The sequence below is a fragment of the Halyomorpha halys genome, unplaced genomic scaffold (genome assembly GCF_000696795.3).
Source record: "Halyomorpha halys isolate HHAL.00 unplaced genomic scaffold, Hhal_1.1 Scaffold20.1, whole genome shotgun sequence".
In the NCBI taxonomy this organism is placed as follows: domain Eukaryota; kingdom Metazoa; phylum Arthropoda; class Insecta; order Hemiptera; family Pentatomidae; genus Halyomorpha; species Halyomorpha halys.
The window spans coordinates 679,258-706,648 of NW_027110474.1; the positions used below are offsets into that span (position 1 = coordinate 679,258).

The 27,391-nt window shown below is 31.7% G+C and overlaps 1 protein-coding gene across 2 annotated transcripts; it reads right to left on the reverse strand.

Annotated features, from left to right (window-relative positions):
- On the reverse strand, positions 1-27,391 carry ebi (transducin beta like ebi). Of its 2 annotated transcripts, XM_014421760.3 has the most exons (11): positions 26,920-27,391; positions 26,686-26,831; positions 24,646-24,784; positions 23,473-23,629; positions 20,056-20,194; positions 16,624-16,785; positions 16,054-16,236; positions 10,319-10,521; positions 8,918-9,083; positions 3,281-3,382; positions 1-1,392 (listed from the first exon to the last, which is right to left on the reverse strand). In XM_014421760.3, the coding sequence occupies exons 1-11, from the start codon at positions 26,975-26,977 to the stop codon at positions 1,363-1,365; spliced, it is 1,485 nt and encodes a 494-aa protein (XP_014277246.1). In that variant the 5' UTR covers positions 26,978-27,391; the 3' UTR covers positions 1-1,362. The 2 variants fall into 2 exon arrangements, with proteins under 2 accessions (XP_014277246.1, XP_014277239.2); XM_014421753.3 differs by lacking the exons at positions 1-1,392; positions 3,281-3,382 and having other exon boundaries at positions 7,531-9,083; positions 24,637-24,784; positions 26,920-27,385.

The window sequence follows — 27,391 nt, forward strand, 5'->3', positions numbered from 1 at the left end:
TTTTATTTTTGAAAATTCTTTCAAGCAAATTATAATGGTGGAAAAATAACATATTTTGTACTAACTTTTATGATTAAAAATACCTAATATTTCTATCATAGGTAATAAAATTATTTTGATATGAATAATTATAAACAAATAATTAGATAAAAAATTGTAAGTCTTACAAATTTTTGTCTTGAAAACAAAACAAAAATAATATAAATTCTTGTTCAGGACTTGTTTATAACTACTAAAAATAATGTTTCAGAAGCACATAGTTAGTTGAATCACATATCACATTTGTTAAAATACATCATAACACTATAAGTAGTCTCTTTTGTTTCAAATGCTTGTATAGTATAGATGTGTACAATATTGCTATTCTTATAAAAAAAAAAATTAGAATTAATATATAAATAAATAATGGTAAATCAGACACATATGTATTAAGAGATGGATCCTTTGTTCTTGTTGAGGGTTATAACCTACATTATGTAATCTATATTAACCTAAACAGGAGTAAAGCCTCCTAAATGTATTGCCCATGATATCATAAATGAACAAATATATCCAATAAATTAAATGAGTAATTGGTATAGAGTTATAATCCACAAAACAGAAAAACCAAAACATGGATCCACTTAATGCATAAGTACCATAATTCATTTATTTTTTTTTATCTTAAGTTACTTAAATTATTACTATGGAAAAAAAATTGAAGTCATAAAAAAATAATATTTAACACCTGAATTGATATTAGCACCCATTAATACAAGATGTCATCAGGATTAGAATAAAATTTTTTCGGTGGCAACTTATAAAATTAAGTTAAAGATTAACAACAGCATCACATAAATGTTCCAAGTCAAATGATCATAGTCACATAAGAAACATTAGCTGTAGAATTACAGCTAATGTTTTTTTCTCCCGATTAGCCTTCACCTTTTTTTGAGATAATAAATTATAATCTCAATACAGTATCAAATATATTTCACTTTGAATTCTTAAAAAAAAAAAAAACATACAATATAAAATACACCTTAAATCTGTAAGTCTTTAATTATATTCAACTTGTATCATATGTATGTGGTCTCTAATTATATGCAACTTGTATTTTATATGTATATATATGAATCATGTATACGAAGCTGATATAATAATATAAACTTACAATTATATCAACTTATTAACTTTAAGTCTTTAATTAAATTCCCTGAATGATCCAGGTGGATAAGAGGTAGAAGCTTCAATTATTTCTAAAGTTCACTAGACCCCTTCACATTTTGTTACTATTTGAGCCTTTGTCTTGATGTAATCTTCAATGCACTAAGAAACAAAACATTTGAAACTAGAGCACTTATACAGGAAGACTAGAAGCCATCACAGCTTTCGTAGATCAAGCACGAATACCTGGAGAAAAAAATTGTTGATATTAACTTGTCATCTTGATCTTTGCTAAAAACAGTTTTAACTCGCTTATAGCAAGTTATAATGGTCAGCAACAAGAAAAAGGATGGTCACACAAGTATACTTAGACAGTTAACACAAAAATAAAAACCTCGGTTACAACAAACAAAAAGTAACTACAGTTTACTCTGATGCCAACACTGGTTTAGAAGTTTCGTTAAGACCAAGAAGAAGGAAAATTGAGAGATTATATTCTGATGAACTCTAAAGTTACAACAAGAAAAAACTTTTACCTACCTACTTATACCATCAAGTTTTGGGCTCTCATATTTAAATATAAAATGTTAAGACCAGAGAAGACAAAAATTATCAACAAAACATGGTTATTTTTCTGTTGCTATAAAAATTTGTTTTTTAGGGTTTCTCGAGGAGGAAATAACAAATATAAATTTTATATATAATTTTTTTTTTCTATTTATTGAGACTGATAATTATTTATTAAATAAATCAAATGGTATCCTTGTTAAGTCTCAACACTCTTTATTATATCAAGAGTCCAACGTTTTGGCCAATACGGCCAACCTCTAGGACAATCTTAAATATAAATTTACACCTAACACCCAAATTTAAAAATGTTTTGCAGGCTATTTTGCCCAATTACTTAATTACAAGTCAAATCACCCTATTTTTTTTTTCACAACTTCATTAATTTTTAAAACTTTTAATTTTAGACTACTTACACTATCAACTATCATATAAACAAGTTGAATTGTTGATATAATAGAGTGTTGAGACTTAACAAGGATACCATTTGATTTATTTAATAAACATAAATTTTGGTCCTGTTGAAACTGTTGTATTCTAATACAACAGTTTCATAAAAGATAAAGTCTAAATGTAATTAGTAAAGAACAGGCGATCTCGGTTATTCCCATTAGAATCGGATGCCTCTATTTTTCCTTTTTTCTCCTTAAAATATTCTTTAATATTTTGTATTTATCCCTATTTTTCCTTTTTTCTCCTTAAAATATTCTTTAATATTTTGTATTTATCCATTGTTTATCATTACTAGCAATGGGAACTGAATATTTTGGTGATTTACGAGAAGATTTTTTGGAAATTCAGTATTTGAGCCCTGTTAGACAATTTCAATGAGGAAAGAACTATCTCGTATTAAAGACTACTTAATTGTGCATTGATTCATCAAGTTTAATCAAAATCAGTGACCCGTTTTTGAGAAAATAAAAAAAAAGTGTAAACCATTGATTCTAAAAGTGGTACTTTTGGCCAGCATATGCTACTGGAAAAAGTTCAAGTAAAATTCCAGGCTTTTAGCAAAGCCTATTTACATGCAAATACACACAGACCACTTTGCAAGACTTGGTTTTTTAGACTCTGAGGACCTCAAAACGTGCATTTCTGTTGAAAATTTGAACTCAAAATTTTGCACGAACACAATAATTCCCATCACTATATATTCCATACATTGATAAATGAAAGTGAAAATTCCAAATGAAAGAGACCATATTTAGGATTTTCTTTATCAATGAACAAGAACTAGGGTCAATGACGACAAGGATGAAGTTGGGGAAGAGAAACCTATACTAAAAACAATTAGCCATACGGAGCCCTTAGGTATTATTAATCAACCAAACGGCCTTCTAGAACAACATTTCAAAAAGATTCATCAACTAAAACATGTGAGAAACAAGGACACTTTTCCCACCCACAGAAGAAAAAAGTTGACTCAACAGATTTAGATTTTATACATAAATATGTTCAGTCAACAAATTAATTGATTTCATTTGGTTATTAGAAATAAATTCACTAGATCCCTTCATGCTTCCTATCAGTGAGGTATACTGTAGTAGAGATGAGAAAAGTTACTTACACTTCCATCTGATGCACTAGCCCCAACTTTGTCTCCTCTAGAATTCCAGCAAACTTCAAAAATGCCACCAGTCCCTTTATAGCTATGTACCAATTGTCCGCTCTGTTAAAATATTAAATTAGTGTTAAATATTATTATTTTATTAATTATAATTAGGCTCATGAATAATTCTGAAATAAAAGATATAAATGAAAATTTCAAAGAAGCTGAAGAGAAGGACAAAGTATCCCCAAAACGTACAAAATGAAAAAAAATGAATTAAAAACCTCTATATTTTTAATTTTTGACCTGAAAGACAAGAAAATTCTATAGTTTCAAGTAAACAATAGTGACAAACAATAGACCAAAATGCATGAATAAATAAAAGAAAAATAAACTTAATAACAAAAATTAGACATAAATAGATAAGTACCTGTAAATTCTACTTGATTTTAAATTAAATGTATACAACAGCAACAAATATACAACTTTTCCAGTCACTCCCATCAACAGTATTCATATTATACTTTAATTTTTACAGCCTTCATAAATCATTGCAAATTGGCTCAAACACAGGTAGTTTCAAACATTCCTTTGTAACCGTATCATAGTATATTAATATTATAAGCCAATCTTAAGCATTTATAATTTTACTTAACTTTTACTCAGGACCTTATATTCTTACAGCTAGCTAGACAAAGCTATAGCTTAAAGTTTTAGGTAGACTTTCATATATATATTCCAATGAGGTAAATACCATCTTTCAAAGGTCATATTAACAAATTTAACAAATATGAACAATCAGAAGGAAATTATTTCAACAAATTGTTATAAAAAAAGTACAGGATTAATATAATATATTTTATAGATTAGTTTCTAAACAACTGAGGAATTGCATGACTTGACCAGGTCATCAAAAAATTCATAATAGGATCTTATATTTATAATTTAATTAATGTTTTTACGACCAAAATATTATGAGGCAATAAACAGTAAAGAGAATTATTTTACATGCTAGCCTACCGTAGAGGAACACAAAGTTCTATAAGCACTTTTAACAATATCAATCAGTATTAATCATGGAAAATTGTATATATATGTCATGTGAATAATTATGTATACATAAGCGAATCATAAATTCCTTTTAAAAATTTGTCTTCAGCTTTCTCGTGTTTTCCACCTCTATACCAAGTTTAAGTGGCTTTTAACAGCAAACAATATTTTCACGGATTTTACCAATAACAGACCAACCATTCCCAGCATCCTTTCTAAAACCACAGTCTCCACCTGAGGGCTACTGGATCTTCGCTATTTTATCCGCAATACATGCCAGCTTCGTGGAATCTGTATAATCTGTGGCGCCTAAGGCTGTTTGTATCCCCTCAGGTAACCCTCTTAGCCACAGGGTGTTAAGCATGTCTGTAGAAACCTTACCTGCGACCAATTGCTGAATTTCTCAAAGAAACCGAGATAGCCATTGATCAATCAACCTCTGTTACTCCAACAGCTTCTTGATTCTGGAGTGGTCTGAGGACCCGAAGCTGGAGAGTAGCCGTTCTTTTAGTCTCTCATATGACTCAGTGGTAGGGGGTTCTCAGGCAAGGTCGGCAGCCTGCTTGGGAGCTGTTAAATCCAGTTGGGCAATGGATCAGCTGAAACTTAGTTTGACTCAGGTTCCTCACTATAAAATGTGAGTAACCAAGACAATGCGTAGAGTATTTTCGCCAATTCCACTAATTCCTTTTGCTCCTCCTCGTAGGTCAGAAGGTCAATTAAATTTTACCTGTGCATGCTTTACTAGAGTCCAATAAAATTAATAAGAGAAATAAATAATAAACTCACGTTCGGGGTCACCACTTTTGCTGTGTGTTCTAATTGTAATGATGAAAGATGTATAATTAGTTACACTATTGGTCTAAACAACAATGATAATTCTCGAGCAAACATCAACAGATTACAGAACAATTATGAACAAAAATAAATAGTTTTTTTTACCCAAACAAACACATAATTAATTATTCAATCATATGATGAGGTTTCAAATGGGTTTGCCACTAAAACAAATGTAAAATAATGAAACAAAAAATGAGCTGCCCTGGAAGTCTTAGTATGAATTCATTATCGAGGAGTCATCCAAGAATATCCCGTATAGGGTGGTCTTGGGTAAGCTGATCCAACAGACCCACTAAAGGCAGAGAAACCGCAGGCACCTTGCTGAGTGTACCGAGACGTTGAAAAGAGGGCAGAGAAGTACGTTATGCTTCTCCTGTTTGACATATCTTCCACCTTTGATAGCGTTCAGAGGCCAAGCGTACTCCAGCAATTGCGAAAGTATGAGACCCCAGTAACTTGTACAACCTCTTGAAGAGTTACTTTGGGAACAGAAAGGTAAAGATATGAGGCAACTTCTATGAAATAGAAGATACTATGTAAAGGGCTTGCCTGCAGAGCTCTGTTCTTGGTTCAGCTCTGTGGAAATTGGTCTTTGACGAGTTGTAGGGGATGCTTGAAGAGAAGTAGTTCCCTGCCACAGCTAATGTAGATGAACTGGCCGTAGTAGTGGCCTCGAACAGCAAGCCAAATTAAAAGATGAAGCTGGTCGGTGCGCCAACCTGATAAGAGGCTGGTGTGAGAAGACGTTGAAGATGGCTCTTGCCAAGACTCAAGCCATACTCTTAAGGGGTATGACATACAGGGCCCACCATATTCTTCTCAAGATACTAGGTCACATACCTTGGCATAAGGCTTGGAAGAAAGTTCAATATGATGCCTCATTTGGACTACATGATAAGTAGGTTGGCCCTTGCTCTTAATGGACTTAATCATGTCGGTGGCGCATTTTGGGGCCTCAGATACCCAGCAACATTGACCATTTATAAAGGAGTGGTTGAGGGTATCTTAAGATATTTGTTCCCTGCGTGGAGTCATCATCTCTCACACAGGCAGAAAACCAGGTTGGCAACTATTCACAGGAAGGCTCTGCTGCGAGTCACTTGAGCAAACAGAACAGTGTCTCTCAAGGTGGTACAAGTGTTAGCAGGGGGAGTACCTAGTGATCTCTCAGCAGGAATACTACTACAGACACAGGGTGAAGAGAGAAGGCCTGATGGATTTGCCGGGGAACAATAAGTGTGTATTGGTGAAGACAGGTGGAAGAAGTCCTCCAATAAGAAACCTTGCAAGAATGGAACTGACGGTGGATGGACAGGCCAAAAGAAGTATTTTCCTACCGTCGGTTCACGCCTAGAATCAACATGGGTCCTTCTCGACTACTGGCTCTCACAGTTCCTCACAGGGCATGAGGGTTTCCCAACTAAACTGACAGCACATGGCATAAACATCCCTTATGACCAAGTAGTTGGGTTCCAGAGACCGCTGAAGCACGTCGTACTTGCCTGTGCCACATATGAGTTAATGAGAGCCAAGATGATGTGGTAGACAGGGCTTATGTTCTGACGAAGAGAGATCTCCCTCTCTCAGCTGATGAAAAAATAAAACTACCCGCACAACAATGCCTTCACAGAAGGAAGTAGTGAGCTCTACTCACTTCTCCCTGAGTAGGAGAGAAACTGCACCAGTGAGAAGAGTAAGCTATGTGCACAGTTATGGTAGCATATGATAATTGTATTGATTGTAGCAATGAGTTTTATTCACTGCTACAAACACCCGAATTCCCAAACAGGCAGGGCAGAGTGATAAATAAATAAATAGAAGAAATATAATCTTGTTTACTATACCTGGGTGGACCAAATATGAACACATTTATCAAAACTACCAGAAGCAAGAAATTTGCCATCAGGTGAAAATGCCACACTATAAACTGGCTCCGTATGTTTTGTTAGAGTGTGAATGCAGGCACCTCTTTCTACATCCCACAATCTAACTGTGGAGTCAAATGAAGCACTAAAAGAAAATTAAAAACAAATAACTGTATAAAAAGTTTAAACAAAAAGATTAATTTAATATTATAATATAAATATACATACATATATACTAACCCAAATATATTATATTTATAGAAACATTAAGTATATCAATTTTAATTTAATTAACAGAATGGGTAATGCGTCATGAAATATATACTTCAACTTATAACATTGAGCCTAAAAAAGATTGATTAGCCCTAATTTGTGAATAAAATAATAAAAATTTTTAATTATATCCTAAAGAATTTAGATGGTTAAACACTATGATAACCTAAATAGAAAAAAAATTAAATTTTGATTGGGGTTTTTTTGTTGAAAATATGTGGAAATATATTTTTAGTAACTTGTACAACCTCTTGAAGAGTTACTTTGGGAACAGAAAGGTAAAGATATGAGGCAACTTCTATGAAATAGAAGATACTATGTAAAGGGCTTGCCTGCAGAGCTCTGTTCTTGGTTCAGCTCTGTGGAAATTGGTCTTTGACGAGTTGTAGGGGATGCTTGAAGAGAAGTAGTTCCCTGCCACAGCTAATGTAGATGAACTGGCCGTAGTAGTGGCCTCGAACAGCAAGCCAAATTAAAAGATGAAGCTGGTTGGTGGGCCAACCTGATAAGAGGCTGGTGTGAGAAGACGTTGAAGATGGCTCTTGCCAAGACTCAAGCCATACTCTTAAGGGGTATGACATACAGGGCCCACCATATCCTTCTCAAGATACTAGGTCACATACCTTGGCATAAGGCTTGGAAGAAAGTTCAATATGATGCCTCATTTGGACTACATGATAAGTAGGTTGGCCCTTGCTCTTAATGGACTTAATCATGTCGGTGGCGCATTTTGGGGCCTCAGATACCCAGCAACATTGACCATTTATAAAGGAGTGGTTGAGGGTATCTTGAGATATTTGTTCCCTGCGTGGAGTCATCATCTCTCACACAGGCAGAAAAGCAGGTTGGCAACTATTCACAGGAAGGCTCTGCTGCGAGTCACTTGAGCAAACAGAACAGTGTCTCTCAAGGTGGTACAAGTGTTAGCAGGGGGAGTACCTAGTGATCTCTCAGCAGGAATACTACTACAGACACAGGGTGAAGAGAGAAGGCCTGATGGATTTGCCGGGGAACAATAAGTGTGTATTGGTGAAGACAGGTGGAAGAAGTCCTCCAATAAGAAACCTTGCAAGAATGGAACTGACGGTGGATGGACAGGCCAAAAGAAGTATTTTCCTACCGTCGGTTCACGCCTAGAATCAACATGGGTCCTTCTCGACTACTGGCTCTCACAGTTCCTCACAGGGCATGAGGGTTTCCCAACTAAACTGACAGCACATGGCATAAACATCCCTTATGACCAAGTAGTTGGGTTCCAGAGACCGCTGAAGCACGTCGTACTTGCCTGTGCCACATATGAGTTAATGAGAGCCAAGATGATGTGGTAGACAGGGCTTATGTTCTGACGAAGAGAGATCTCCCTCCCTCAGCTGATGAAAAAATAAAACTACCCGCACAACAATGCCTTCACAGAAGGAAGTAGTGAGCTCTACTCACTTCTCCCTGAGTAGGAGAGAAACTGCACCAGTGAGAAGAGTAAGCTATGTGCACAGTTATGGTAGCATATGATAATTGTATTGATTGTAGCAATGAGTTTTATTCACTGCTACAAACACCCGAATTCCCTAACAGGCAGGGTAGAGTGATAAATAAATAAATAGAAGAAATATAATCTTGTTTACTATACCTGGGTGGACCAAATATGAACACATTTATCAAAACTACCAGAAGCAAGAAATTTGCCATCAGGTGAAAATGCCACACTATAAACTGGCTCCGTATGTTTTGTTAGAGTGTGAATGCAGGCACCTCTTTCTACATCCCACAATCTAACTGTGGAGTCAAATGAAGCACTAAAAGAAAATTAAAAACAAATAACTGTATAAAAAGTTTAAACAAAAAGATTAATTTAATATTATAATATAAATATACATACATATATACTAACCCAAATATATTATATTTATAGAAACATTAAGTATATCAATTTTAATTTAATTAACAGAATGGGTAATGCGTCATGAAATATATACTTCAACTTATAACATTGAGCCTAAAAAAGATTGATTAGCCCTAATTTGTGAATAAAATAATAAAAATTTTTAATTATATCCTAAAGAATTTAGATGGTTAAACACTATGATAACCTAAATAGAAAAAAAATTAAATTTTGATTGGGGTTTTTTTGTTGAAAATATGTGGAAATATATTTTCAGGAGACCCGTTGATTAGTGAAAAATAATAAAATGAGGATTATATATAAAGAGGAAGCTATTCGATGATAACAAATATATTTTAAGTTTAGTTTTGTGTTCAGTCTTTTTACTGTCTGATTTTCTAACCATCTGTAACTCATTACAAGTTCGTACTTAACTCATTTTAACAAAAATAAGGACTTAGCATGTTTTTGGCTTCCTTAATTCAGTTGATGAATTTTTGAGGGAAATATAAGTCCAAGAATACATGTGAAAATTAATTATTTTAATAACAATATTAAAATTATTTATTATAATTTTTTTTTGTATTCATCAACCTTATTTTGTCTTCAGCAAAATGTAGAAGAGTTCTTTCAAAGATGTTCCTAAAGGGCTCCTGCACAAAAAGAAGCAATACCCTTCTTAATATGGACAGGAGCACTTAAAGATGGGTGACGGACTGTATATAGGCCACAGTCAGCTGAACAAGCATCTCTATAAAATAAAACAGACAGAATCACCAATCTGCAGGTTTTGCAGAAAGGATGACGAGACAGTGTATCTCATCATCTGCAGATGTGATGCGCTAGCCGGCCAGGATACAATTCCTCACCCTTGGGAAAGATCGTATCTCAAATCCTAAACTTTGCGAGACAAATGATCTGTACACAATATCCAGATTCGCAAAGGCATCTGACCTGCTTTAAACAGAGAAAAGGAAGGCGTACAATAGACCGTCGGTGGCCACAGTACGCTTTTGCTGGATTTAAAAAAAAAAAAAACCAAAGAGACCAGATTTGTAATGGTGTTCCTTTTGACAATAATAAGACCTAAGAACCTTGGCCACCACCACTTCTAAGTTAGAAACCATACAAATGGAAGATAACCCTTACCTAGCAAGAATCAAATTCATGTTTGGATTAGATGTACCAGGGCCCGTTGGGCTCCATTTTATAGTGTAGATTTCTTTACTATGGGCCTGTAGATCATGAACGCAGGTATCTTGTTTCATGGACCAAATCTTGAGGGTCATGTCATCGGAGCAAGATGCCAGTAAATTCCCTTGAGGATCCCATTTAATAGCATTCACTTCATTCTGGAATTGGATGGTTTTTGTTTTGTTTTTTTTAAATATGATCATTATATTAATTAAATCATTTATTTCAGAAATGAATCATGTATCATATATTTTAATAGCACATTTACAATGGTAAATAAATGATTCAATTAACTGCACCTTAATCTATATATATAAAAATTTAACAATTTTCTGGACTGTTATCTAGAAGCTCGGTTAACATTAAAAAACTATATTTTTGACATTTTGAGATTTTATTGTTCTTATAGTCATGTCATACAGAGAAAAAAAAAAGCTTCTTGTGGAGAATAAATCAATTACCAAACAATTGTAAGTAATAAAAAAAGGAAGATTAAAAAATTCATTTTTCAAAAACTTTTTTTTTCACTGTAAGGCATGACTAAGGAAAGGGAACTTTTTAAATTGACACTTTGATTAATATATTGGTTTTAATGGTAAGATAAATGTCAATCAATGATAAAAAGGTTTGAACAAGCACGCAAAAGCTCTAATGCTGGATCTACACGTTTGCCACTTGTCACAAATGCTCGGGAAACAAAGGAAGTAACAAATATTGGTATCCAAATGCTTGTATGTTCTTTTGACTTTTATTGGCTGTAACATTCCATTTTCATTATAAAAAAGAACAAAATTAAGATAGGCTATGAGAAGAAATGTAAATATCAAATATCATAGAAAAAGATCTACATAACCTATACTTTCAATTTTCCTTCTAGAATTTTTTATCAAAACTTTCTTAATAAATACATATATAATGTCTTTGTAAATATATATTTATGGTAGTTAAATAAAAAATAAACTGCTAAATTTCATTAACAAGATTTGGAACAATTTATTTACACCAAATAGATTGATTTTTAAATATACCATCTTAAACTAGAGTTAATTATGGAATTCAAAGGTTAGGGTAGTTCTTTAATTGATTAAAACACAGAGAGCACTAACATCTGTCTATTGGTAGTTCAAAACCAAAGCCAACTCAACATTAACGTGTGGCATCCTAAGATTTGTTCACAAAAACCGTGCGCGAACTTTCCATTGTTTGGCAAATGCCACCTTAAAAAGCTTGTTTTCAACGATATTGAATTAGGAGTTGGAAAAAATGGAAACTTAAAGGATAATAATATTATAAACACCATGGACATTAAGCAAAATTCTAGCCTCATTACATAATTTTGTTTACAGAGTATTTTATTTTTCTGATGGAGACTTTTCTTATGTAAGAGGTTACAACATACATTTTAAGGCAAAATGTGCCGCTTTAGAGGACATACCAAAATTAGTAGAATTTATTTTTCTATTATCTCCTGAACGGATGGTCCGATTTTGGATCTGTAAAGAGCATTTTGTGTTTTTTGAATATAGAATTTATTGAAATTATGTTTTAAAACACCAATCGAACAATAAGGAAAATAAGATGCAAAAATATGAGTTAACGATAATTTTTAAAAATGTGGCCTTATAGGCACTTGCAGAACCGTTCACTGAAACCAATGAAACATACTGCGAAGTTATTGGATAATCAAAGGAAAGAAAAAAAAAATCTGATCAGTATTAGCAAAGATATAGCGAACTTAGATACCACCTGTCTATTTAAATAGAAATGATCTTTGTAGTTTACCAAAGTTCTCCAAAAAATTATAACCAATTTACACGCCTTTTTTTTTTTTTTTAAATGTTCGGTGTCGTTTTAGGAAGATTCTTAGCTATTGAAATACTGGATTGCCATAGGTGGTGAGGATTCATTGAAATCTTTTGCATGGTCATAACTTGTTAATGACAAGAAGCATTAAATAAAAGGTATTATCTGCAAACTCTAACTTTTCGCCAAGGGTCGGTCACATTAGTCATGTCATAGTTGAAAATGAAAAGCAAAAGTGATTGGTGAGACTTAGGAAGTAGACCAACAACTTTTAACTCTGGAATTTTTGTTATGAGATCATCCACCTAGCCGTTAAAAGCATTTGATTCAATTTATATCGAACATACTGTATTGATCCAAGTCATTATAAACTTAATTACTCATATCACGGCGGTACAACCTGGAGTGGGTCTTGACCTCCTTAAAGAACCTGTGCTGGTTTTTCGCTTTCAATAAAATATGTTTAAAATTTCTACCATCCTTCTCCAATTCATGAGCCCATCTCCACATTTCAGAAGTCCAGGATTCTCTTTAAATCATTCCCTTTGAACTTCATCATTCAATCGAGCTATGTCCAGATCATCTTGCCTTGTAAGTTTTACTTTTTAAACCACACCAGGTTCCCCGTATAGTCCATACTCTCTCTCCTTTTGTGTCTGCTGACTTGATATTTGCAACTCCAAAATCCAGTAAGTGCAATTTTTTTTCTACCAAGTCTGATAAGCATTATCAGAACTGGTCTGATTTAATTTTTACAAATTAATTTCTTTTTTCAAGTGTAGATTATGTATTCTGTTAAATATTGATACCTTCGAAGTATTTATAGTTCCTTCAGCCTTCTTTCTATGGTTTATACTATTTTAATAGTTGTACTAGTCTTAAGGTGCATACAAATTTCAAATGACAAGAAGTGAAGAGAGTTTTTGAATCTCAGAAAAACTAAGTTGGTTTGTCAAAATGGTATTGGATGAGAACATATCTAAGGAACTCAACTCAATTTAAGTCTGTTTGGAATACTTCAGAAAGATGATGCTTCAGCTTGCCGGGTGTTTGATAATGTTCCGTAAATGAAAATGTGTAAATCTTGATAGGACTAATATACAACTTGCTTGGATTTTGGACAAGAATGGATATTGTTGCATGATAGTTCTCTGTTCTCAAAGAAACATGACTAAAACTAATAAATGATGCTGCTAAAATAAGTGTAAATATATAAAGAAAAGAACATATGCATTTGAACAGGAGGACTGTAAAAACAAAAGTGGCGCGAAGTGGAAAGTTAGCCACGGTATCACTAGGTCATCGGGCCAAGGTATCACCTTAGCAATCTAGAGTCCACAATGGCTCTGGTTAGGATATAATCTGGTGTGGTTGACTTTTATGGGTGTCCCACACATTGAAAACTTGACCCTTCCACTCTGGTTATCTGTTACCTGTGAGTAACCCCCCTTATATTACAAATACCAGATAGGGGTAAGAAAAAAAAAGTAGAAAGTTGAATTTGTTTATTACTCCTGGGAAGCCAAGAAAAGGACAGCTGAGCAATCAGATTGTAAAAGAAAGGGGCTTTTGTGGATATTTAACAGAATTAATCCACACTTGAAAAATCGATTAATTTGTAAAACTTTAATCAGACCAGCTCTGATAATGCTTATAAAAAGGCTATGTCTAGCATTGTAGAAAAGAAATTGCAATACAGGAATTTTTGGATTGAAAATATTAATAGTTAAGAGACACACAAGCAGAGACGTTTATGGACAATTCTAGGAACTTGGTTTGGTTTAAATAATAAAACTTACAAGGCAAGATGGTCTGGACATGGCTTGATTAAATGAAGAAGTTTGAAGGGAATTATTAAAAGAGAATCCTGGAATTGACTCAAAGAAGAGGTAGGCAAATGCAGGAGCATTCTTAGAGAACCCCCAACAGATTAGTGCTCTTGATTTTTCAAATAATTAAAGATTTTTTTTCTAAACTTCAGAATCAATAATTAACTGTAGTTTAAAATTGTATATATTAAAATTATATAAATTACATGCGAATAAATTCCTTAAAATCTTGTCAATTAACTTTCATTTTGATTTAACACACAACAAATATATTGGGGGGGGGATAAATAAGTTTCTGCCATTTTTTTATCAAAAATTACGAATTTATCGTAAAAAGAATGATACATCATGTTTTATACAAAGTATTGTATTATCCATCATTAGCCAATACTTTTTCCCATCTTTCTGGTAGCATTCAGACACCATGTCAACAGAACTCTTCATCTTTTAAGAATATCCACACATTAAATAATTGTTGGTATCTTTATATGATGAAAAATGCTGGACAGACCTTGCGCCACCGATCTGAACAAGTTATAATTGGAAGAGGCAATACCTGGTGAACATAGAGGGTGGGGTAGCACTTCCCAATTAAGTGATTCAACATAAGTTTTGATCAGCTCCATAACATGCGGAGCATTATCATGTAAAAGAATATCCACTATAATAATCCATGTATTCTGTAGGGATGTGGTGGGCTAAATCCTACAACCAGTGGCCCAATTTTCTTTCTTATAAAAAAATCTACCTAAAAAAAAAATTAGGTTCACACGACAACTATAACATTGTAGCAATCTTTGTACAGCAACTCCATTTCCATTATTTAGAAGATAACCACTCAGACATTTATGCACAAATCAATGATCTTAAGAAGTTACTTCTGTCTGTTAAGTGAAAAAAATGTTCATTTTCCAAAACTTAAATCCTTGAAGCAAGATTTCAGCCTTTTCACAAGAGCCAATCCAGTTATTTCTCTTTAAGGTTTCGCCAAATGGTGAACTTGGGAAAGGGGGGAGGATGATCTTCATTCCTCTCCTCAGGTTGAGGGAAAGGATCCTGAGCAAACTGACTGAGTATGAGTTGTCTTTAACCCATCAACCAGGCCCTCATCACATGTTTTCAATCCACAAGAGGAGCCACAGCCTGTACTTCCAGCCACTGTAATTTCTCTCATATCACAAGAGTAGGTCATTCAGTGACAGCTGTGCAGGGAACAAAACTCACCATAATGACAGCTATCAGCAGGATAAAAACAAACTGATTTTATTTCTTTTTCACTGTTCTATTGTCAATGAGTAGCATCATAAACATTCTTAGATGTATATAGTTTTCATTATTAAAATAATTTTCTTTTTTTTTTTAATATTGATTTCTTTGGTAATCAAAAGCAGATTATACTAACTAAAATCTAACTGATCACAAAAAAAATCTTAAATACTGCCTAATTAACTACAAAATAGGAGATGGCAGCTTAGTTGGTAAGGCACTCGGTTCTTGACTACCAGACCCAAGTTCGAGTGTGGCTGTGGGAGTCATGTACTGACTCTGAGATCAGAGAACACTCATCCACAACAAAAGGGGTACCAGGCCCTTTAGTCAGTTAGGGGATAATGGTTAAACATAGTAACCAAATTACCTCTTTTTACGACAATACATTAAGGAACAGTAGGTCTTCACTAAGTAATGAACCCAAAACTATGCATGGGCTGTAGTAGTGGTATGTTTTAACTACAAAATAGCACGTCAAATAATCATTTAAAGGGAAAATTTTTGCATTATTTTTCTTTAGTCAAGAGGATATTAACCAAATCTGTTTCAGCACAATACTGTTCTAATATTTTTCCCTAAAAGCACAAACAATACATATTTTATTCCATTGTTTCAAAATAAGATTTGTGCCTAGACTATTTTAAATACTTATTTGTGGAGAACAGGTCTGGCTAATAAGCCATCTTTCAACTATATATTAAGTAAAAACCAGAAAAAAATGTTTTTTTTGTTAAGAACTTTTTAAAATACCAGTAAAAATCTACAAAATTATAATACAAATATTCTTACTGTATGGCCTTGGAAAGATTTGATTGGTTTGTCAACACTTAAACGGCAAACATGAATACACTGATCAGTCGAACATGAGGCGAAACTAGTGTTTGTCTGCCAGTCCACATCTAAAGCTGGTGCAGAATGGAATGAGAATTGTTGAGTACATTGTCCGCTGCTCGCATCCCAGATGATAGTAGTCTAAAAAAGGTAGCTAACATAATTGATACAGCGAAATAATATATATTACAAGTAATACTTATTATGTAACTAATTAATAAGAAGTAAAATATAAAAATCAGTAATGGAATCCGGTTTATTTAGAATAATGTGGCCGGAAATGTTTTGAGATTCAAAAATATAAAATTAATGGAATATGGTCTGGGTGCGGTAAAAAAAAACTCAAATAGTAGATAATTATACTATTTGAGTATTTTTTTACCGCACCCGGACCATATTCCATTCATCTATACACTCGGTCAATCAATAATCTTCTAAAAATATAAAATGGTTTATAATATCAATACAAGGACAACTAATTTAAAGCATGATTGAATCAGAGGCTATGTATATAATCTAGTAAGTCACCTTATCAACTCCTGCGCTTAAAATATAATTTCCTCGCTTGTTCCACTTGAGGGCAAATATCGGGCCTTTATGTTGTCCAAGGGTAGAGGCTAATCTACCATTATTAGTCCAAATACGTGCATAGCCATCATATGAACCAGTTGCTAATAAAGTACCATCGCACTGTAAACAAATTTAGTAGGGATTCGAAATTTCAATTAAATTTAATTTTCATATAACTATTTAAATATTATAATAGTTTATAAATATTTAGACTGGTTGACTAAAACAATAAAATATAAATAATTATAGTAAATGAAGTCTTAGCGATGAACTCCTGATATCTGGAAAACAATTTTTAAGAACATAATGGATAATAGTAAAGATGGCTGTTAATAAACTTAGTTATATCTCTCCTCTGTTAAATCTGAATCAATCACACAAACACTCGAATCTACAGCTGTCAAACATATAAATAAAACAATTAACAATAGTTTTCAAATAAACTATGATACATCTCTCCTCTGTTAAACTTGAATCAATCACACAAACACTCTGATCTACAACTGTTAAACATATAAATAAAAGAATTAACAATAGTTTTCAAAATTTTTAACTAATCTCATGATCATTTATATTGCGATTCCTCTCATCTCTGTCAGGCAGATAGCATTCTGTTAATAACTTTAATCAAATTTCCTCCTCTACATACGAATTCTATTTGGTTTGGCATCTGTTATATGACGGCATATGACCTCTTCTGAAAATTTCCGTAATCCACTCTTTCCAAAATCTTAGCATTAATAAAGATAATTTACATACATATTAACTGTAGTATGAAAGAATTAATCTCAGTTTTATATTTTTCAAATTGTGGTACTTTCAATAATTTGAAAATATCGATGATTCATATTTAATCCTCAGACTCTTGACAATTCAAATTATCGGAATTCTACTGCATTGATGAATGATATTTATACTCATTAAACTAAATAGATATGGACCTTACAACCATACTGATATTAGGAGCAGGAGAAAGATTAAATTTACTCTCGTAAAGTAATTGTACTAAGAACAAGTTTTTTAAAACATTACCTTCAAGATGGTATTTTTTTGGATCATTCTCAAGTCTTATAGTGTTAGAATTACCTACAAAACTGAAAATGCTTCCGATTACTGAAATTGGCCAGTAAAATCAAAGAAAAATGGTTCTTCAACTTTTTTCATCCCTATAAAACAGGGAGGAATCAATACAACACAACAATGAAACATCAATAATGGATTAACTAGTCATTTTTAGTCTATAAATTGATAAAAAATACACTCACAGTGTATTCACAATACATAAAATATACTTACTTATTGAACATTAGATATAAGAACCAAAAGAAATAATAAATGAAGAGCTCCCTCCAAAAAGATCAAAACTGATATTCCTTTAAACTTTTGTTAAGAATTAAGGATTAATTATTTAAATGATCTGACACCTGTCAAACTAGATCAGAAAGAGGCTATTTAAGATGAAAAAATAGTTTAATAAAATAAATTTTATAGCTATAACCTTTTTCAAGGGAGCCCTTCAAATAATCAAATCAAATATGACAAAATAACAAAATATCTTCATATACCTTATTTATTTATAAAGTTTTGTTAACAATATACAAATTGATTCTTTCATTAAATTAATATAATAATTATTATAAACATAAAAAAATAAAAATAAGGGAGATGGTCAGTGTGCGATCAAAAAGGAACACAAATAGTATAAATAATTAAATATTAAATGCCTAACAAATAGTTTGGTAAAACAAACAATACCTAACAAATAGTTTGGTACAACAAACAATACCTAACAAATAGTTTTGTAGTTTAATAATTATCGGTTGCTAATGGTTACATAATTCTGTATATAAGCTAAATAATATTTAAAGGTATATTATATACATCATTATGGCAATATTAATTTTTAATTGCAGTAATAGTAATTTTACTTGTATAATAGTATTTATATAATGGTTAAAAAGTATTAAATGAAAAGTATATAAATGTATTTTTTATTTTCATTTGTTTGGTGGTTAATTCTAGATTTCTAATAGTTATTTATTTTCTGTATATAAACTGTCTATTATCTGCCTAAAAAGGATTACTTTTTGACAGCACCCTGACCATCTTCCTTATACTAATATCAGGCATTAATTACAAATGGTCAATCAATATTCTTCTAATAAAAAAAAGAAAGAATTAACAAAATTAAAACAATTAATGTCAATTCTAAACATTTATTTCCCAGCTATTTGAATAGTCATAATTTCGTAATACAGTCAACTCTCTTTAACCCAAACCTTAATAACTTGAACACTTTGATAACACAAATTTTTTCTAACCTATTGATTTCTCAAGAGGTTTTCACTCTGCTTTGTCAAAAAAACATAATTTCATGAGAAATTGTATCTATACAAGTCAAAATAATGAGTTATTTTCCTCTAGATCTAGAAGAAATAAGTAATTAGATGATGTCAAAATAACCATGACAACAAAGAAGGCCAGGTAGCCATAGCCATGAAACACTTTGCAGATATTTATTGAAAACAACTATTTACCATGAAGATGTTACAAAATAAGGCAATTCAATAAATTATTGTATATTATTCTTTTCGATTCAACCGTATCTTTTCTTTTAATTTTATATTAATTTAATTTTTTTTTTAAATTTAAACCCTAAAATCTCAAATAAACATACTACCTATATAACGCACAATGTCTAAAAGCTAATAACTAAAATTAGTTTCAACAGGAAATATGCCAAATCTAAACCTAATCACTTGAGTTAGTGAGGGTTGACTGAATTCATTTCAATAAAAGAAATATCCTTACGACAATAACACTTTTTTTTTTGTATATTTACTAAATAAAAGATAATATAAAAATAATTAACACCATTATTAAGAGCACAATAATGTAAAATTTATATATAAATCTAAAATATATAATTTAAGAATAAAACAAAAAGTACATTTTATATAATATATTTTATTTATATTATATATATATATATATATTTGTTTTGTTTAAATAATAAATATATGAATAAGTGGAATAAATGAGTTACATTGCTAACTGTTTATATTCATTTATCTGATTCAAGGATTATTTTTTCAACAAACTTTTTTATGCTCTTAACATTGACACTAAGGTCCTTCATAATAGCAATTGCTATATTATCATGAATTCTAAAGTAGAAACCTCTCACGTTGAAGTTTCAAAACAATGTTCTGTAAAGAAAGGAATGCTCTTATCATATATTCCATCTTTGCTCTTTTTTCCCTACCTGCCTGAACAATGTTATTGTCGTAAAATCTTATCATGGCGGAATCCAAGATGACAACCAACTTTCCTGTCTCAGAGAAAGCGACAATTTCCGCGTACTAAATACTATACACAAATCTGACTTACATTCCAATCTAGTGAGGTAACATCTTTATTACTTGGCACCTCGGTACCTCCTTTCTGAATACAGTGCCGCAATACAAGTTGGTTTGGAGAAGAACAGTTGTCTGACATGTCCCATATTCTAGCAGTACTATCTCCAGACCTATAAGAAAATTTAAATTGAAACAAAATCATAAAAATAGATATTGATATAACAAAGAAAAATTTAAAAACAAAATTATTGTTAATAACAAAGAAAATAAAATGTTTAAATTGTCAAAACACATTATATTATGTAGAAACAATTCTTGAAGTTGAATCATAATTGTAACCTACTATTTCATGTTCCTACTGATATCTAATAATAAAGTTATTTTTATTTTTATTCAAAATATCAATAATGTTTAATCTCCTCTCAAAAGTATACTTTATTTCTTAATTAAATATTACTTCATGACTCAGATCTACTTGAAGATATGAAAAATGAGATAAAACTATATATTATGCCTAAAACATTATTAGAACGTCCCACTGGCTTTATTTATAAAACAACAGTATTATTGCTATTGGTTACCCCTCAAACAGTCAATATACTGATGAAATTCGATTTTAATTCAACCATATTAACAGTGTAAGAGAAATAAAAAAGTGATAAACTAAACAAGTAAGCTGGGGAATAATAGTGGTATGTTACCAGATGGTTATATGTGTGGACTAAACCTGCTACACAGCCACTAGGAGGACTTAATCATTTAAGAAGTTTACGAAATATAATAAAATATGATTTCAATTTTTTCAGCTTAAATTGTTTGAAAATAATCACGTGATATTACTGAGAACATGAAACATCGAAACCTAAAATTGTTTTGTGAAGTATGCTTTAAAAAAAAATGGTCTAAAGCAACAGATAGATTTAATAGGTTCAATTACAGTATTCAGAGGTCAAATTGGTTCAAAACGATCACAAGACCTCAGCGAATAACGATATCAAACTTGAAAATCGGTTAAGCTGTTTGTTTATAAATGTTAGAAACTTACAAATAAGCAGGTTATGTGACACCCTTGAACAGATTACCCTCCTTTGGCTTTGCTGTGGTTGGGTAAAGAACCTGAAGGTGTAATAACAGGAGCCATCCACAACCTCTGAATCTAGAACAGTTTTCAGTGGAAGTATTTTCACCAGCAACCGCATAAAGATCTTTAAGTACCACTCATGGCAATCCATTAAACACAAATGTACCATAGCAATAAGATCAGGATCTATTCCAATTAGCTAAGATGTTCTTCACTATAAGATTTAATAAGACATTTAACTGGACAATTCTCTACAAATGGAATCCAGCAAGTTCATTGCATTACTTCAAATCTTCTAAAGAAGCAAAAGCTAACGAGTCCAAGATTATCAGGGTGCGGTCTCGGTGGCACACTTTATTTACCTCCTAGAGGTACGTACCATCAGATCTGATGTTTCATTCCCAATTATTTGGAATCAATCAACTCTCTCAATAAATCAACCAGCTCTACAAACCTGCAGTAGGATCAGAGCTCAATGATCTGTTCTCAAAAATTCAAGTTTGCAGCCGCCTGTAAGCTGTTAAGACAACTCATATTACTTCATCGAATATGATCTTAGTTTTCTATATTTATTATAAAAATTGTATTTTTGTTCATTTACTATAAGCTTCTAAATTCCATTTTAAAGACTTATTATAAGTGCTACATAATGTTAACTTTGAGAATTAGTTCTATTATTTGTGCCATGTTTCGTTACCAGATATGTTCAAGCAGATTTTATCCACAATATTTGTAGTTAATGTCCACAATATTATTTACAAATATAATTGATATATTATCACTTAATAAATCTTTAATGGCATGAATAGAACAAAGTTTTAAGTCCTAAATGTCCTTCAATGCAAAATCAATTGCAAAGGATCTTTCAAGATTTGGCAAGTTGAACTTCTTCAGTTTCCTTATGACACAAATAGTTACCTCAACAATTCAACTCGAGAGAAGGTTGCCGTGGAACATACCTGTTCTGGAAAAATTCCAAAGACTGTGCTTATTTCCCTTGATTCTAAACAGAAGTTCTTGACCACTATTCCATCAGAGAAGTTCCTGAGAGTAGCCTCTGCGCAGAATTACACAGAAGTATGCGGAGCCTGCTTCTTGATATCTGGACTCGACTAGAGACTACATAATTGTACATACATAGATATATATATTACGGTATTATAGATCCCTTTTGATAAAATTCTGAAATAGTTAAAAATTGGTACTATAGATCCCTTTAGATAAAATTCTGAAATTGTTAAAAATTAACGAGGAGAAGATGGTTGAGGGTGCGGTCAATGAAAAACACAAATAAGTTCAATTAACCTATTTTTAAGTTTTAAAGATTTTTAAAGTTAAAAATGAACAAATAATTTTGATAACTTTTAACCCAAAAGTAACTAATAATATCTAATAAGCTTAAATTGAAAATTAAATCTCTACCGCTACAACCCTTGAAGGTTGCAGTGTACTTTGTTTGAGGTACAGTACTTTGTAAGGAAGTACTGCACTGTTATACATCATTAACATAAGTAATAATAACCTATGGAGAACAATAGTGTATTGTATTCTCGGAAAATAATATATCATATTCAACTGAAATGAATATCTTAACTATTACAGATTATTAATCCCAGCCATTATCTATGTCCTAGAAAAAATATATAAAATTACAGATAATACACTGAGAACAATCACGTACCAATCACATAGTGCTCTGAATTCTCTGAGAACAATAGTACATTTATTAAATGAAAAATTTATTATTTATAAAATTTTAGGAGAGTAATGGGTTTCAAGCCTTGTGGCAGAGATAGAGGACAGCCTGCCAAGCCCAGTTTACACCAGCAGAAAATTTGAAGGGATCTGGCAAGCAAGGTCAATCAACCTCGAGGGGAGGTCGGAGGTCAACACCAGAGTGAGTCAACTATGGTCGAGGCAAGTAGACTGCCTCTTTTTCAAGATGATCCTCAGACAGGGGTGGCCCTGGGTTCTGGTTCAGGGCCAACAGAAATTATGAGAAGGTTCACTCTTCCAGAGTTCAGCCTTCTCCAACTAGCCAAGAAGCAACTCTGATTATATGTACTTTAAAAACAACAATTCTATCAATAACTAACCCTAAAACCAAATTTTCAATCTGATAACTGCAGTACTAATCTATATCACAAATTGCAATACATCCACATCTTATCAAAAATAAAATAAGACATTATACAAACACCATCGCCAACAAAATGACCACTTAAAAACAGTGATACTAACAAGTATGACGAAAACTTTCAATACAGAAGGAGAGAACTAAGAAACATATTGTTGAAACATTAAAAATTTCATTTAAAACTTCATTAGAAGTAGTATATACATATTAAATTTTGAAAATATATTCACCCAGACGCAAGGAGATCAGTTGTTGGATTCCATGCACAAATAAAAACTTCGCTCTCGTGCCCTCGAAGAACTGTAGCTTTACTTGCTGGTATTTCTATGCTCCCATCAACTTCCATAGGAGTATCATTGCTGGCACAAGGAGTTGGTGCTGCAGGTACTGAATAAAAGTTGAAATAAACACTATAGTACAAATGAATAATAACAGATTAAATATCATTATATAATGTATATATTTCATTTCTATATTATTTGAGGAAGGAAATATACTCTAATTACGAAAAAAAACATCATTCTGATTTAGAACAGAGACTAACATCATTGTTATGCAAAACGACAATTAATAAATAAAATAGTTAATAAATTGAGATAATTACAATTATTAGAGCATATTTAAAGTTATAATACATTTTAAAATAATATCGAGGATTAGAAATTTTTGTAATCTAAACCCAAACCTACCAAAAATTATTTTTGCAATATTCACTAAACTGTTTCAAAAATTTAGTAACTCACTCAACATTCTGTTTATTGACAAATATATCTTAGCATCAACAAATTATAGATAATGGAGAAATATCGTTACATCATTCTATAGAACCGGTATATGAAATAAACAGCCTCTAGCAATACTTTCAATGAATTCACTTAAAATAAGAAAATAAAATACTAAGACTAAATAATGCTACAAATGCGTTAATGAACTGAGGATAAAATCTCAATATATAAAACAATAATCTCAGAATTATGGGCTATTAGATTGAAATGATGGATTTAAATTTTTTTGTCAAGTCAGGATATCCTAACATAGTACTCTCAGAAAATATAAGTTAGAATTATATGATTTTATGGTATGCACTACTAGCACATTTTATCAACTGGAATGAAAACCTGTTGATTTTTTGTAATAAATATCTTGAAATAGTAATTAAAAAAACAGAACAATTTAAGACCCATATAAAAACACTCACATACTAGTTATAAAAGATACTGAACTTGTTCGATAGAAGCTAATAAATGGAAGCCAATGGCTAGAATTACTAAGGTAACAATACTACTAGCTGCTCTTGTAAAAAATAATCCAGCCTAGCCTTTGTTATGGCTGTGCTATTAAAAAAGTAGCAAAGAAATTTATCTAGTCCCTATTTCGAAATATATATTACATACCTTTATTACCTTCTTCGCCATTAGTATCATGAGGTTCATTCTTTACTATCGGCTTCTGTTGATTTTGTTGTTGCCTGCTGGCGACAATATCAGGCATAACTGCATCGATAAGGGATAAACTTTCAACCAATCTATTTTCAGTACCATCCTAAATAACATAAATTAAAAGTCAAATTACACTTGATACAACATATATAAATTGTAATATTATTATTATTGGTGTGACAGACCATGGAGGTCCAAGGCCTTGCATGATGTACTAAGGAAATACATCGCACTTTTCTTGACGTGGTTTTCGCAGGGTGGGTTCGTCACTCCCACGCCTATTTTTTGTGAGTACTACCCATTGGCTAACAGGCCTCACAAATGCCCGTGGGGAGGCTGTGAGTGAGTAATAAATTGTAATATAATCTATATAAATGAAAAAGGACAAATAAAGAACAAGCATGTTGATGTTACATAAAATGGTTGTATAGATGTACATGGTTATCTAAAAAAAGATGTCTAGGTAAAACGAATAGTACTAAACTTACTAAGTAATGATTTAATCCATGCATTGGAAAATATATTCCTGCCTCTAAATTGCCGTATTGCTAATCAATAATACAATCAAGCTCAATAAAAAGCAAAAGTAAATGAACCATTAAAAAACATAAGTAAGCACAATACTAGTTATGATAACTGCAGACAATCAATGTCAGCGATATCAACATTCGTGTGGGGATAACACATACTTATACAAAAAATTGATTTAAAAAATTGCTTTTCCTTTATTTTGTATTGATGCAATAAACATAAAGGACAAGGATAAACACTTTCGCAACCTGTAATAATAGTTGATTTACATTTAACGGATTCATAAGTCTGAAACCAGCATTCTAATATTTTTATTAAAATTGATAATTGTTTGATCTGTTTTTGATTCACTAAAGGTAAAATTATTGTTTTTACAAAATAAAAAAATAAATAAACTGTGAAATATTTATAATATCTAAAACAATAATAATTACACATTACAGGGACAATAGCAAGGAGGACTTCTGTTATAATAATATGTAAAAGAAGAACATTAATTCACTCATTTTGTTTAATTAAGTATTGACAATATAAGCAAGGCAATTGAAGCGTAGCAGGGCCAGGTGGATCTAGGTACCAAAAATATAATGCCTTTTTTCAAACAAAAAAGGATAGTGTTATTGGTTAACTCCATAAATAACCTAAATATAGTTAAAAGAATTGCCAAAAGATGGAGCTGTGTCTAGGTCCAGAATGCCCATTCCTTCTAAATGAACTAAATATTTAAAAAATAAATAATAATATTTTTGGCACTTGGAATACTTGGCCCTACAATGCCTTAAAAACTAAATGTTATACGGTACAAGTAATAAATCACTATATTACCATAAATAAAAGAATCTGAAGTTTGCATCAACAAAAACTATATTTACATTTACGTAACAAGACTTGGGTCATTTATGAAAATATACATAAAAAATTGTGGTATAAGTTCCAAAGCACTACTCCACGATGGTGGGTGGGGAATCACTTAATCATAAACAATGAGAAAACGCTTGACCATTGCTGTCGATTATACCCTATCATAAAGTAATTTGTAGTTTTAAGCATTTAGGCCCCAATTAAACTAAAAAGATCCACTAGTGGTTGGTTTACCTCTTGATTCAAGCACAGTGAATAATAATAGTGTAGGTAATAACCCATAACAATAGAACATTGTGTACGTGCCCATCTATTATATTGGAGTAGTGCTTGAAAAATATTAATCAAATAGCAACATTAAATTAATGTAGAACAAAATAACACAAACTAACTCATTTTTATCAAAGGTGGAAGATAAATAATAAATATACATTATAAATATATACATTAATATAATTCAAGTGTATGAAACCAAATAACATTACAATGTAAACAGCAAGAGTATGTAAATCAGCGAGACAAAATAAACTTAATAATTTAACAATTTCACATTTCATTACCTAGAAAAGAATTAAATACAAAAATAAAAGTAATTGATTGAATATTACTTACTTCTCCAATGCTTATTTCAGCTTCAGTATACTGCAAACCTTTCTGTAATATACTCAACAAGGCAGCAGGAGGAACGAGAGCCCCATTTATGTTTGATTGCGATATGTGAGATTCTATACCAAAGGTATAAGCAGAATGTTGAAATCCTGTTGACAAATTTGGTTTTGAGAAAAATAATGTATCAACTTAAAATATATATTAATGAAAAAACTGAAATTCAATTAAAACTATTACCAGATTCCTGGAGATATCTATAAACTAAGAAATTAACTTCGTCACTTGAAAAGCTCATATTGAACACGTATCTACTTAAAATCCATCTAAGAAAAAATGCCGCTTAACTCGCTATTAAATGCTTTACATCTATCTATATTTCACTAGTACTGAGAAACCGTATTCACTAATAGATTTAGTGTGTTCTATACACCATACAAAACTAAATATAGCTTATGTCATGGCATGTTAATTAATAAAAACAAAGAATAAAAATTTATAAAATACAAGAGAACCACATCAAAACAAACCGTTCTTCAAACTAAACTATGAACAGGTTAGCATGAGGTTCTAGCATCCCTTCCCAACTAATTGTGTAATAGCTATAATCTCAATCATTTAATCTTTGAATAAAATAAATTAATAAGAAATTCAATGCATAAATTCAATTAAATTTGATAATGTGGATTTTTAAATTAAATTACAAATATTT